This window comes from Ascidiella aspersa, chromosome 6 (assembly GCF_963924565.1).
Source record: "Ascidiella aspersa chromosome 6, kaAscAspe10.2, whole genome shotgun sequence".
Classification (NCBI taxonomy): domain Eukaryota; kingdom Metazoa; phylum Chordata; class Ascidiacea; order Phlebobranchia; family Ascidiidae; genus Ascidiella; species Ascidiella aspersa.
The window spans coordinates 23,335,141-23,348,747 of record NC_139452.1 but is presented as its reverse complement, the minus strand read 5'-3'; the positions used below and the strand labels follow the sequence as shown (position 1 = coordinate 23,348,747).

The 13,607-nt window shown below is 34.1% G+C and overlaps 1 protein-coding gene across 2 annotated transcripts; it reads left to right on the top strand.

Moving 5' to 3' along the window:
• Nucleotides 1-2,156: 2,156 nt before the first annotated feature.
• On the top strand, nucleotides 2,157-11,351 carry LOC146140871 (cytochrome P450 2C8-like). 2 transcript variants are annotated; one of them, XM_083393045.1, is made up of 9 exons: nucleotides 2,157-2,530; nucleotides 2,615-2,760; nucleotides 3,006-3,105; nucleotides 4,499-4,554; nucleotides 5,278-5,399; nucleotides 6,999-7,123; nucleotides 9,000-9,144; nucleotides 9,296-9,459; nucleotides 10,002-11,351. In XM_083393045.1, exons 1-9 carry the CDS (start codon nucleotides 2,249-2,251, stop codon nucleotides 10,317-10,319), a joined length of 1,458 nt encoding a protein of 485 aa, XP_083249171.1. In that variant the 5' UTR covers nucleotides 2,157-2,248; the 3' UTR covers nucleotides 10,320-11,351. The 2 variants fall into 2 exon arrangements, with proteins under 2 accessions (XP_083249171.1, XP_083249172.1); XM_083393046.1 differs by having other exon boundaries at nucleotides 4,499-4,608.
• Nucleotides 11,352-13,607: the final 2,256 nt, after the last annotated feature.

Genomic DNA, 13,607 nt, shown 5'->3' with positions numbered 1-13,607 from the left:
ACTGGTTTTGAAATAACGATGGTCGAACCGGAGCTGAACCGGAACTTTTAAATTGCTCGAAACTGTAAAAAACTGTATGGCGAAAAAATCCTTGAACTCGAACCGAACCCGAACCGGAAAAGTCAAACGGATGGACTCTCTGAGTTAAATCATCAAAATATGGGAATTTCCCTGTTATGAAAATTTGCAAAATAGGCTTTACTGTATTATAAACAAACGACGGCAAATAGTTTTGTAAAATGATATTTATAATATATTAATAACAAAAACGCATATATAACACAAAGAAGCATTGCAAATAAGTTAAAAAAAAAATTTTTTTGCAAAAATTGATTTTTAAAAGTCTGGAAACAATTGCCGATGTTTTTCTACGTCTTGTACGAGTATCGTGCTGCTGTGCATCATCAGTGGTGTGGTGTCAGTGATTACTGATGAGTAATCAGTGTTTAACTTGACTAGTCTGTCAGTTACATCATTAACAACTTGACAATATTTATGAAGTGTACTACAACTTCACTTTGTATTCTTTATTTTGCGACAAGTCCCAAACTGTAAACCTCAGCCAGTTGCACCAAATGTCCACTTTTTAAGCTCTTGGACTTGTGTTGTCATATTTTGAATTCTCTTTCATGGTTTGCAAAAACGTCAGGTCATTTTCATTTATTGGAGCATCGGAACCAATACCTGTTTTGGATAAAGTTATAGCAAAACAGGCAATAAACTGGTTGATATTACTAGCTGGTTAACAAAATCTTGTTTCTAGCCCAATTGTTTCATCCACATATGACTCATCTATCAAGTGCTATGTGTAACACCAGATCAACGAAAAAAAAAAAACTTTGGGTAATGTCTTTAATTTACAAGAGTGTTTGTCACACATTCTTTGTAGTGGTCCCTTATCAGTGCATTTCTAGTTTGTTTTTTTGAGTAAGAAGACGATTTGGCGCTGGTCTAGAATCCTACCACTATTATGAAATCAACGCACAATATTTGGGTTAAGGTGTGAGTTAGCGTTTGGGTGTTGGTGGGTCAGGTATTATAATATTTATTATTTAATAATAATACTTGACCCATATAAACCCAAATGCTAATTCGCACCTTAACCCAAATAATGTGCGTTGTGGTAGGATTCTAGACCAGCACCGAAGATTTTGATCACCTTTTTCACAGCTTTAATATTTGACACCAGAGCTTCAAACAGTGTTGGGATATGTGGTGCCGCTCGGTAGATAAGTCGGGTCCTATACTGCCAAGATTTGGATAAAACAGGTTGACTATGGCCTACTTACAAGATTTTGTAAACCAGCTGGAGCACATCAACCAGTTTATTGGCTTGTTTTATGTTGTATCTTTGTTAAAAACAAGTATTTGTTCTGCTGCTCCAATAAATTACGTGCCGTTTTGCGAACCAAGAAAGAGTATTCAAAATATGACAACCAGGTCAAAGAGGTTACCGAAACAGTTTCCTGAAGCATCATTGGTACCTCAATAAAGAAACTGTGATAATTTCTCTTGTTCAGTAAACACCTACTACGGACGAAGCAAGAAAGGCAGCGTAAAACAGCAAAATTTTGGATTCACAGAAGCCAAGTAAATTTTGCCAGGGGCTGACGGTAATGTGTTCAACAGTAACAGAAAGCACTAAAATTAAAAATTTGGTTGGCCAAGAGTGCTGTTTTTTTTGCTCTCTGGATATTCAGTGCAACTGGCTAAGGCTTCTAATTTGTGACTGGCCACAAGATAAAGACAATTAGTTTGCTCCAAACGTTGTAAATACTGTTGTTAAAGGTGCTGCTGAGAGCACGTTCAAGTTAAACAATAATTACTCATCACTGACATCACAGCAGATACTTTGATAGCCTCCTGCACGTCGTAGAAATATACCGGCGATTGTTTTCAGACATCAAATAATTTATTGTAGTTAATTTGCAATGCTTTTTTGTGTTGTGTATGCATGTTGATTGTTAATATATTACAAATAACATTTTACAATACTATTGCCATTGTTTGGTTACAATACAGCCTATTTAGCAAGTTTTAACAATAACAAATTCTCATATTTTGATGATTTAACTGCAAAAGTTTGGGGACTTTGAGGAGGACAAAATCATGTCCAAATTTCACTAATATTTTTTGGCAACCCTATTTTGAAGGTCCAAACCATGGGAAAAACTTTGATTAGCTAAACTTTTAAAATATGAACAACCCTACAGGGCATATTTAGGGCACTGAGAGACCGTGAAAAACCATGGAGCTTGAAACTTTGTATGCGAGCTTCTCATCATGGCTAACTGTGAGAACAATATTGCCGATTGTTTTGTCACTGCTGTATTTCTTCTGGTACAAGCGTCCGAATAAGTTTCCTTCTGGACCGAGGGGCGTTCCTATATTTGGGGTAATTCCTTTCCTCTCAAACTTTCCTGCAAAAGATTTTAAAAAGTGGAGCCAGGAAAAAGGTGATCCTGTAATTTCAGTTCGGTTTGGAGGCGAAGAAACTGTTGTTTTGAACACGTTTGACGCAATTAATCAAGTAAGTCTAGTGGTCGAGTAAGTTTGTTCAAATGGTTTAAAACAACTAAAACAATCGAAACATTTAAAATTTATCCACTTGCAGTGCTTTGTGAAAAACAATCACAGCAGCTCTGGTCGATCTTCTATTAAGGTGTTTACAATTATAACACAACAAATGGGTATCATTAATTTGGATTATGGTGATACCTTCAAAGCCCAAAAGCATTTTGGGCTAAAATATTTAAGAAGGTGGGAATTGAATTTTTACCAAATTTAAGACTAAAGTTTATTGCTTTAAACGTATGCGAAAAAGGCTATATGTCTAATTTAAAAAGTAAAACAGACATTTTTTTTATTTTTTTATTTTCAGTTTGAACTTTGACACAGTTTCTGAAATGAGTGCATTATGCTTACTCTCCTTATGCTTATCGAAAGTCACATGTTTCGTTAAGATGGCATTTGCCAAACTTAATTGCTAACTAATTTTTCAACAGCAAAGGACTGGGAAAGAAACTGCTAGAAAATCAAATCAACGATGAAGGTGATATTTTTGTGGACTTTATTGGCAATATGAAAGGTCCAGTTGACTTTAAGGTAAACACAAACAGTTCTGTCAACATGCACTCTTGCACACACATAAAGTATAAGTCAACATGTAGCATTTCATGCTGGCCAGCTACAACCACTGTTCTCTGTAAGGTGCGCAACTTTGCAATTGCACAGTAAAATTTGTCTTTTGCGCACTAACATCATTCTTAAATTAAAGACTAAAATATCTTCACATTTTTTGCTACAACGGTTTGAGCATTTTATATTGGCCATTTTTTATTGATGTTTGCAGCTTAAAGCAAGTAAACTTCAAATCAAATCAGATTGACAATTGTGATGTAATACATGTTTTGCTGTAAATTATTTTTTTATCGGTTTTCATTATCCATGCTATGTATGTTTTTTGTCTTAAATGTCTACATAGGAAAAACAAGGTAAAAAATGAGTTTAAAAGAATTCATGCTAAAGAAAATCTTGCCTACTGCAAAAAACATTTGCCTAGTAGAAAATGTTCTTAAAGTGAAGACTGGATGCAACATTGGCTTACATCCTTTAGTAGAGGTTCTTAAATTCATTTAACTTGCAGCAAACTAAGAAAATCAAAAAAAATTGTAGCTTATTTTTTCTACAAAACCTAATAACTTAACTTGACAATCTGCTATATTACATGACAGAGCAGTAGGTAAATATTTAAATATCACATTTTGTAATGTATAATAGTCTGTTTTAAGGTATGCATGCATGCTTGCTTGATGTAGTCACAATGTAACGAAACATATTATGTTATGCATGGCGTCTTTGGGCAAATTACATCTCTAATGACATTAAAAATATGTCTTAACTTCGTAAATTCGACACAAAAGTATGTTTTTGGGAGTATGGCCTAGTAGCTCTCCTCCTTGGTTCGCCCTCAGCAGCAGTGCTACTTTTTAATGATGTCTGATAAATATTGGATCGGAGCGTACAGCCGATGCTTAGTGGTAGCATCGGTTCCAGTCGACTACTACGGTTACATTAGTGCCATTCCTATACCAAATTAACATAGGAATTTTAGCCATGTGATTTACAACCCAACCAAGCAAATATATCTTAAAATGTAATAATTTATCAAACAAAAAAGTAAGGTAACAACTGGCGATAACTAAATGTCCTCATACTAAAGCAAATTTTGGACTAAATACCTGGCAAAAAGCCGTTTTAATGTTTTAATTTCGCTATTTAGCTTGTTTGAGCATAAAGTAGTGACGTCACTTGGTATCGGATTGCAGTTCTTTTTTTTTTAAATCTTGGGTATCGGTATCGCAATTAAATAGGAATATCGGACATCCCACCATTTTTATACTTTCTGTTACAGACATGTATACATAATGAACATAATTTTGTTGCAATATATTATTAAAGATAAACAACGAGATAAACTCGGGACACTTTTTTTTAGAAATATTTGTATTTGCTAACTGCAAACATTATATCAAAAACGGCATTGGGCAAAAGGTACGAGTATGACGATCCAGATTTCCAGAAACTTCTCACTACCATGAACAAATTGTGAGCTACCGTTTTTTGTTTTGACACAATAAATTAATCGCCATTAATTTAATATTTTATGTTTTGCTTCTTACATATTTTTTAGTAAACTGAGATTTGTCATAACAAGATATTTTCAGAAATTCGAAACACAATTTAAAGTAAGCCACTGAAGAGTAGTGGGCATATGTATGTGTTCTTTGTTAATTTCTGCAAAACCCATAAATAATAATTATATTTACAATACCCCATCAAACTTATATATTTCTTAAATTGTTTTTATAGGAACATGTAATTTAAACATCTTCGTTTTTAGTAGGCAAACGTTTTGATAGGGATGGACATTTAACTATACACTCCAGAGCTAAATCGTATTACTATCTATTAATCGCACAAGTCCTACCTGATATGTTTTATGTATTTTTAATAAATTCAGCTTTAGCTTCGACATATGTTTTCAATAAAGCTTTACTTACCATTTTAATAGCTTATAAATGTATGGCGATTGAATATTCAAGTTTAAAAATAAAAAAATGTAAAAGAATGGATTACAATTTGACAATCAGACTTAAAAAAACACAACTTTTTGAGCCACATAATGTAAAAAACATGTAATACAATCTGACTATTAGAATCATTCCATTCTGTCTAAATGATCCGTTTTACTCTTCGATTTACATTGTATTGCAGATTTTCTGATCCCAATGATTCGCCCAAAGTAGTTGTAGCAGCGATGTTTTATCCTCTCGCATTCATACCCCCTTTTTCTGGCGCAGTGAGTCGATTACACGAAGGCATATCTTACATGCTAGGTATGTTATAGTATTACATGTTTGTCTGAACTTATTATATTGCTTTATTCCAGGAGGTTCTCAAACATTTTTTAGTTGCATACCCTTTTTATTTATTTGCATGTACATTATTGTATACATAAAAATGTACTACATAAAAATAACAACATAAGAAAACAGAACACGTGATTCTCGGTTTGGAAACCATAACTTTTCCATCGGCGATTAAACATAATCGTTAGCCAAAATTGTGTGCGGAAAACCTGACAACTAAAAGCATTTAGTTTATCCCTATTAAACGTAAAGGGTGGCAAAAGGGAGGAAAATGAAGAGCTCACAAACTAAAGTTTCTGAAAACCCTGGTTAAACCATACTGAAAAGCTTTCTGCTTAAGTCTTATAATTTCATAAAAAATCTGCAGCATTTGTTAACTATTTAGGTTTTTAATATTCGCGGGAATCCCAATTTGGAAATCGTCCAAAAACCTTTCATTACCAACCCAAACAATAACACTTATAACGACGCACCAGCAAAGTTTCGCATAAAATTAGCATCCCATATAATTAAATATACAGTATGACTAACTTGTGCATTTTGTAGGACTTTAGATCGTATTTATGACCTGCGCAACGAAATGGTTGGCTATAAATACTAAATAAGGGCTAAGACTTACTAGAAGCAATACACTGCAGCCTTTAATAAACAACTGAATAAGTCGAGTACCAGCCGTTACACCATTTATTGCTACAACATGTTAATACAACATCAAGTCAATTGAAGATACACGAAAGTGAACTATCCCTTATTGACTTGATATGGTACTGTAGATCCTCTTTAATGCAAAGTTGTTTGTATTAACAGGATGCATTAAGCATTGGTGTCCTGAGTAGCTCATGTAGTAAAGCGATCCCCGGTATAAGGGATATCGTTGATTGGAACCTCACTACAGTCTTGTTTTCTAGCCTAGCCTTGTTGCATCATTTATCGAGTAATGCGTTTAGTCTACTGAAGACTCCTTAGTGTATAATACGTTTAAGAAGCCATTATCATTATTCTCAAAACGAATTTACGAGGTCTAGATCAGTGGTTCTTCACCGCTGGTTCGCGATAAATGTTCCCCGGTCCTCCAATTTTTTTTTTATTTGTGTGGTTGGAATCTATGTTTTCTAGGAATTGGCTATTTTAAACCTTGAATTCGCTTCCAATAAAGTTGCTGGCCAGTAGCTTTCCAAAACAGTGTAGTATTCGATAAATTTAATTAATTTAACCTGAAAAATGACTTGCAAAGGCGAAAAAACAATTCCAAACAACACATTTGTTTTAAAGGACAAATTTATTATGTTGCTACACGCACGTCGCACATGCATCCCCAAAGTATTGATTTGTTGTTTTTCTGCAAAAGGTCATTAGGCATATTCAATAATATGGTTATTTTAGCTTAAACATTCTTAGCCAGCTTAAGAGTTTTATTACTCGTCACATAAACGTTAAGAAAGATTTCTGTTATGTATTGCAGAAAAGCGCCAGTGCCAGTAAAATAAACTTCCTTTTGTAACCTACAAATTTCTCTCGCATACCCATTTTAAAAACCCCTGTTGTAGGCTTTCTATAAATGTGCAGATGTTATGAAAGAAAATATCGTCGAGCATAAAAAAAGTGTCGACGAAAACAACGTTGAAGATTACATTGATGCATTTCTGGTGGAACAAAAAAATGGAAAAATGGCAAAGCAAAAGGGATTTACAGTGAGCATTTTAGTATCAATATCAAATTTAATTTTATAAATGGTTCTCGTTTGTTGCCTACAAAATCCATAAAACATAGTTAGCGAACAGAGCGAACAGTTGGTGCTTTTCTTTATTATAACTCCGAAACTACTATACCTATGACAAATAGAGTACCGAAAACTTGCTGAACAGCTTGAACTGTTCAACCCATCCGATTATAGTTTGAATCGCTTTAAGCCGGTTGTAATTTCACTTCGGCCTTTAAGCCTTGCAGTGGATAGCCACTGATCCACTATACGGCTTAATGCACCTAGGTTATTCCACGCGGGAAACACTTTCCAACCTCCGCACAAGTGGTTACTGGCAAACGGCTGACAAAAAAGCAGTATGTTTTTATTGCATTGGTGGCTATCCACTAACGCTTTTAAAGCCGTATAAGTGCAAATATAGGCCGAATTAAAGCGATCCATACTCGACTCGGGTGGCCCATTTGATACCGCCATTATTTTTTCAGTTCATTGTTACGTGGAGACATTGAGCTAATTGTTCTGATGTAAACCTAACATAAACACGTTAAAATCGCAAGTGCATTACTTTAAATTTTAAAGCTATAGCCCAGGGGTCGGCAACCTACGGCCCAGTGTAATTCATCCGGCCCGCCGCTTTGAAAAACTAGATACGAGTCCATTTCACATACTTTTTGACAATTTTAACTAACTTGTGATAAAAATTTTCGAGCTTTGCGCGAATGATCTTTATACTTTCCGTTTGTTTAGTTTTGATGCTGTCTTTTAAACTATAGGTTCACGCTTTACCGTTGCGGCGTGAAAGCCTGAAAGACAAGGGCGGCGCGGACAAACGGAAAACGTATTCAAAAATATTGCACATATATTTTTAACATTTTACTCTTATCAGCAATGTAATAAAAACATGTAAGAAATTTAAAAGAAATGCCAGTATACCAAAAAAACGCGCTCGCTTCGCTCGTCAGGTGCGACCGAACTTAACAAACACTAAACAAGTTTACCCATTGTTATCGCGTTTCCTCAAAGTAGTTTTATTACACTTTTCATTAGTAGTATGGATGACGATGTGTGAACTCGGATTTTAAACCAAACAAACGCTTTTTTCGCGCTTTGCGTCAACGCTTTACTGCCGCCTTAAATATAATTAAACACGTTTTAAGCGCAAAACAATCCGAGGCTCGCTAGATTCACAGTTGTTCTAACACTTTAATAACATAATTCTTAGTTAAGATTTTGTGCGGCCCGCAGAGATCTTTCTGAGGTTGTTTTTGGCCCGCGACTAGAAAAAGGTTGCCGACCCCTGCTATAGCTGGACACCCGTGAAACACCTAGGCCTACCAACGTAGAATTCCTAGTGGTATACGCGTTCAGCTCTCGGGTAGAATTTAGAGAACTTACTTCTTGTGTAAATGTTACTGCAGATGTCACAAATTATATTTTCTGTTTGTAAATAAACACTTACGTTAATTTCTGTAAATGAGTAAAAATTAGCGGTTACAACTTTCAACACTAAGCAAACAAACCTAAGTATCTGTTTTAAAAAAAACGGGCAAGTTCGCATGCCGCCATATTGTATTTTACAAAAATTTACTTCGGGAAACGCAAATGGTTTTAAAAACATGTGGAAAAACTTACTTCGTACACTATACCTGACAAGTGACCCAGAACGATGTAGGCTACTTTTAAAGGAAACTAAGCTTACTTAATGCGATTGACGTAACTATGTTAAAAAGCTGTTGCTCCAAAATACAAATAAAAATGGTATATATTAAATTTAATTTTAAATTTCTAAACAAGCAGTTTTTATTGTGGAAATCACAGGTATTTGGCTATACTTCATTTTGTGTAACACTTATAAATATTTGTAGGATTTTCAGCTGGCAGCTGCTTGTCTTGATTTGTTTGTCGCTGGTTCTGAAACTTCCAGCACAACACTTTGTTGGTTGTTTGTTTATTTGCTCAATTTTCCGAAATACAAACAACTTATTGAAGATGAGATTGCAGACGTTCTGGGTAAGGTTCCCCGTGCCCGATATATATAAGATGCCAGGCCTTGTTAAAAATTGTTTGTCATAAAATTGAAATTGTCGATCATGTAATAAGTATGATATGATATATTTCACGTATGAAACTTCCTCTAAATAATCGACATCGTCCGTTTTAGGTTCGTCTGGTCTGCCAACAATGGAGAAAAGGATGAACATGCCAGTGACATGTGCTTTTATTCAAGAAACTATGAGAATAAAAACAGTTGTACCTTTGGGAGTCCCTCATAAGCTAACAGCAAGCATCGAACTGAATGGATGTTTTCTACCCAAAGGAACAAAAGTTGGTGTTTTTTTTTTTTATTAATTGCTGTATTTCGTTGAACTTTGCCAAGCATCGCCAGTATGTTGCATATTGCTCCTGCTAGTGTGTTGGCAAAATGACTTACTCTAAAGTAAAGGTATTTATTGATATGACTTAAGTAAAGTCATGTTGCCCAAAAGACTTAGCCTTACCATTCTTTACCGTCATTACAACACTAATTACTTGAACTTGTTAAAAATGATTTGTCATAGACATAAGCTAGTTTACAAATGGTATAAATTCGTCTAGAGTTATTTTGAGAATGATTTGTCATTCAAAATGCGTTGTTTAGAACAATGTAGTATATATAACAGGAAGTAAGCTCGTCTTACAATGCTCAAATGAAAATGATCTCAATCAGATATATTTTAACTTTAAGGTGTATGTGTTTAATATATAGGTGATTTACATCTTTATAAAAAATATACTAAACATGAATAGTTTTACGAAAAACTTTGATAAAAAAAGTCGTAACGTAGATATATTGGCAATATGAACGATGCTTTTTTGCGCAACGTTAGATATTTTCCAACTTGTATGGAGCACATATGGATCCGGATACTTGGCCAAACCCGGAAAGTTTTAATCCGCATCGACATATCGACGAAAATGGAAAGTTTGTGGCGTCAAACAAGATTATACCGTTTTCTATTGGATCTCGCTTCTGTCTTGGGGAAAGTTTAGCCCGTGTTGAAATATTTGTATTTTTTGTTAAAATTATTCAGAAATTTCATGTTCGATGTGCGGATGAAAATTATTTGCCGCCAACTAATAAGGAAATTATTGGTTCGCTTGCAAGTCCCCTAGACTGTACGGTATTACTTTCTGAAAGAGATTAATTGCCGTTTAAAAATCAGTTTCGCTTTTTGTGCAACATTGTCCATCAGGAGTCAATTCAATTGTATAAAATTGTAAGTATAGCTTAAATAATACCAATTCAAAAATATAGCGTTTTATCTTCTGTATGTTTTTTGCATGCAAATATTTAAATGCTGCTGTATAAAAAATAATTGAAGCATCATGTATTGTTGCTTCTAGGCATAATATGAAGCAAAAAAGTACCTCTGGATAAGGGTTTTGTCGTTCCAGGTGATAGTACGATGGTCATGTTCCCCTGTTGAAACATATAAGTGTTGCTTAACTCCTAATTTCATGCAACAATTTCTGCCTCATTAGGGTTACTGTCATGTTTCCATATTAAAAGAGTTTTAAGAGCGCATTTATTTATTTTATTAATCTGCGGACCAATCGCAATATACTATTGTAATTAATATTTGTATTATATTGTTTTATACTCTTATTTTACGTGTTTCACAAATTGTTCTACTATTTGTATGTCCAATATTTAAAAAATATAACCCAAACTTGTGTTTTTTGTATAGCCTACTAGAAATACGTTAAATGCAGCGCCAAAAAAGTTGGTATTTTTACGATTCTCCTCCGGTATTTCCTTGGGGTATTCCCACATATGTTAAACAGGCTTTAACAACTTCCATGGTTTAATTTTAATGATTTTTGTATCCTGATTTTCTGCTACATATGGGTTTATGCCATTTTTTGAAGCTGTAGGGAAGTATCTACAAAGAGTTGTATGATTATTAATGTATAATCACGTGTAATGGAATATTTATAGCGTTCTATTGCCTTTGTCACGAAGAATCTCAGCCTTTGGGTTTTTCCGTTTTCGCTGTGAAATGAGCCACGGCACGGTTCACAAGATAAATGTTTTTGTGTGACACATATTTCCGTTACAGATAAAAGTATTTCACCTGTGTGAACACGTTGCTGTCACAGTTCCCGGCTTCCAAAGAGGCTTCGTGTTATGAAACATTTCCGTCGCCCTTTTTTTCTTCATGCAAATTAAAATCTAGAAATCATCTCGGCGAATGTAGTGACAAAACAGAGTTAAATATAAAAAATACTTCGGCGGAGTCCAAAACTAATTTAGTTTAATTTAAAGCGATTGATTTGTTAAATAATTTGAAAGTAGGTGCACTTATTTAACTTTTCTCTTCTTACATTTTGAGTTAAATGCTGTGGTATGTTGAAGGGTAGATTAAACTTCACGTTATGACCTCAAAATCCTTTTTTACGAGGTAAATGAAAAACCTGCAGATGCAAAAACGTCAAAAGTGACCCATTGGTCCGAAGCAAAAAATATTTTTAGGGTCTGCGGTAAAAAAGTTTTCAGAACCCCTTTAGAACGTAACGGTTTTATTTTCGTGGTATAAATTAGCAAACGATTCTGTGGTAATTTACTCTACTCTTGCTGCTTCGTCTGTTTTAAGTTGACTTGTACCTTACGTAAAAAAATTAAGTTTACGTAAACAAAAATGGCTTGAACACTTTCGGAAGTAAAGAGTCTTCCGCAGACAATAAAATGTAAAACACAGATTCTTACTTTCGCCTGTTTATAAAAAACAGCTATAAAACATAAAACCATTTCTTAAAATTTTACATATTCCTTTTGAATAAGAAACTGATGATGCCTATTTCTGTAAAATTTGAAGAAATGGTTTTATGTTTATATACCTGTTTTTGTAAACAGTCTTTTTAACATCAAATGCAAAGAAAAATGGTTTTTATTTTTGCGATTTTTAAGTTTGATGGGTTGACTTTTTTAATCAATTTTAAGAGTCATTTTAACTTTTTCGAATGATATTTGAGAATTATCGGACCAAACTAGGCTATATAGATGGAGACATTACGCTGTACATTGTGGGAGACCATAGCCTGCCCCTTAATTACACATTTCCAATGTTAGCAATGTAATTGTTTGGCTCCCCGTGCGTGTAGTATAAAATTGAAATACACATTATATTGTCGAAATTTATAATGACCATATTTAAATTAATATTTGTGCAGTTTGTTCCAAATCGTTATATTAAATGCTTTATACCGAGCAGTACGCCGATATTTGATTTGCCAATCACGACAGGCCTCTTTTTACTACATGTTTTGCTAATTTAGTCGTGATAAATGCAATTATTTCGCACTCACCGCAATTATCGTTCAAGCTTAGTGCACGATTTGCGATCGCTTGAGAACAGCAGTGTTTTATAATGACTTGTTTGTTGGGATGTCGCGTTACTACAAAACATATTGATTTAATTTTTGTAAATTTCCTTTCCTTTTCTCCAAGCAAAAATCATGAACTTTACTGGGGTTGTGCTTTCTAAGGTATAATACCTTGCTCAAAAACTCTAGTCCTGGAGGCTTTGTCAAATATCTAACCGACGTATATTCGACCAATTCTTAAAAGAATTTAGTAATAAGTTTATTCAATAGCTACGAGGGGTGCAAGGCACATAACGATTCAAAAAGAAGCGTAATAGAAAAAGGTTGAGCACCACTGGTCTAACTATGTATAGTTTTAATTCTAGTTTTGTTTACTACCTTTATTTAAGTAGGCTTATTTCGATTCATGTTATTATAATTCAAATCGCTAGAAAATATACAGGAAATATTATAAATGAATACTATACCCATTATATACGCCATTCGTTCGTTTTACCGACGTGATGCACCAGAAAACGGAGGAATTTACGTAAGAGGAAAACATAGCAATTAATGCCACTTTGCGCGCATCATTGGGATCGGAAAATCTGCACAACCATAAATTGAAAACATAAAATACTAACTATTTCGCAGGATCACTTAGGTTAACAAATTTCCTCTTAAAACCTTCGAATAAATAGGCTACTAATATAAACTTGTAAAAAACAGTTATTTAATAAGGTTTAAATGTTCTAAATAACAAAATCACCTAAAGATTTTTATCAAGTCAAAACTCACAGTTGGTTCATGGTTAGCAATAGTCGTATGTTTTACCCAACACTGCATTAGATATCACGTTCGCTGTTAGAAGGTAAAGATATTTCTGAAAGTAACATATTGTGTTTGCTTAAGATTTTGACTGGTCATCAATACGGTTTTGAACGTTTGAATTTACTTTTAGGTAAACTGGTTTTCTCATGTTTTCTATATACTCCACAAATCTGTCCCCTTCGGCGTTAACCTCGTCTTTTTGGAATTTCTTTCCCAATCCTTTGCTGCAGAAAAAAAACAAAACAAAAAAAAAACATGAAGAGTTCCCATTTGTTTTACAAATGGTATAAAGAGAAGAC

Excerpts from the sequence above, each read along its gene's own strand:
- LOC146140871 (XM_083393046.1), top strand. The coding sequence starts at position 2,249 with ATGGAGCTTGAAACTTTGTATGCGAGCTTCTCATCATGGCTAACTGTG. Across the intron at positions 5,400-6,998 it reads AGGCATATCTTACATGCTAG|ATGTTATGAAAGAAAATATC; the intron begins GTATGTTATAGT and ends ATAAATGTGCAG. Across the intron at positions 9,145-9,295 it reads TGAGATTGCAGACGTTCTGG|GTTCGTCTGGTCTGCCAACA; the intron begins GTAAGGTTCCCC and ends CGTCCGTTTTAG.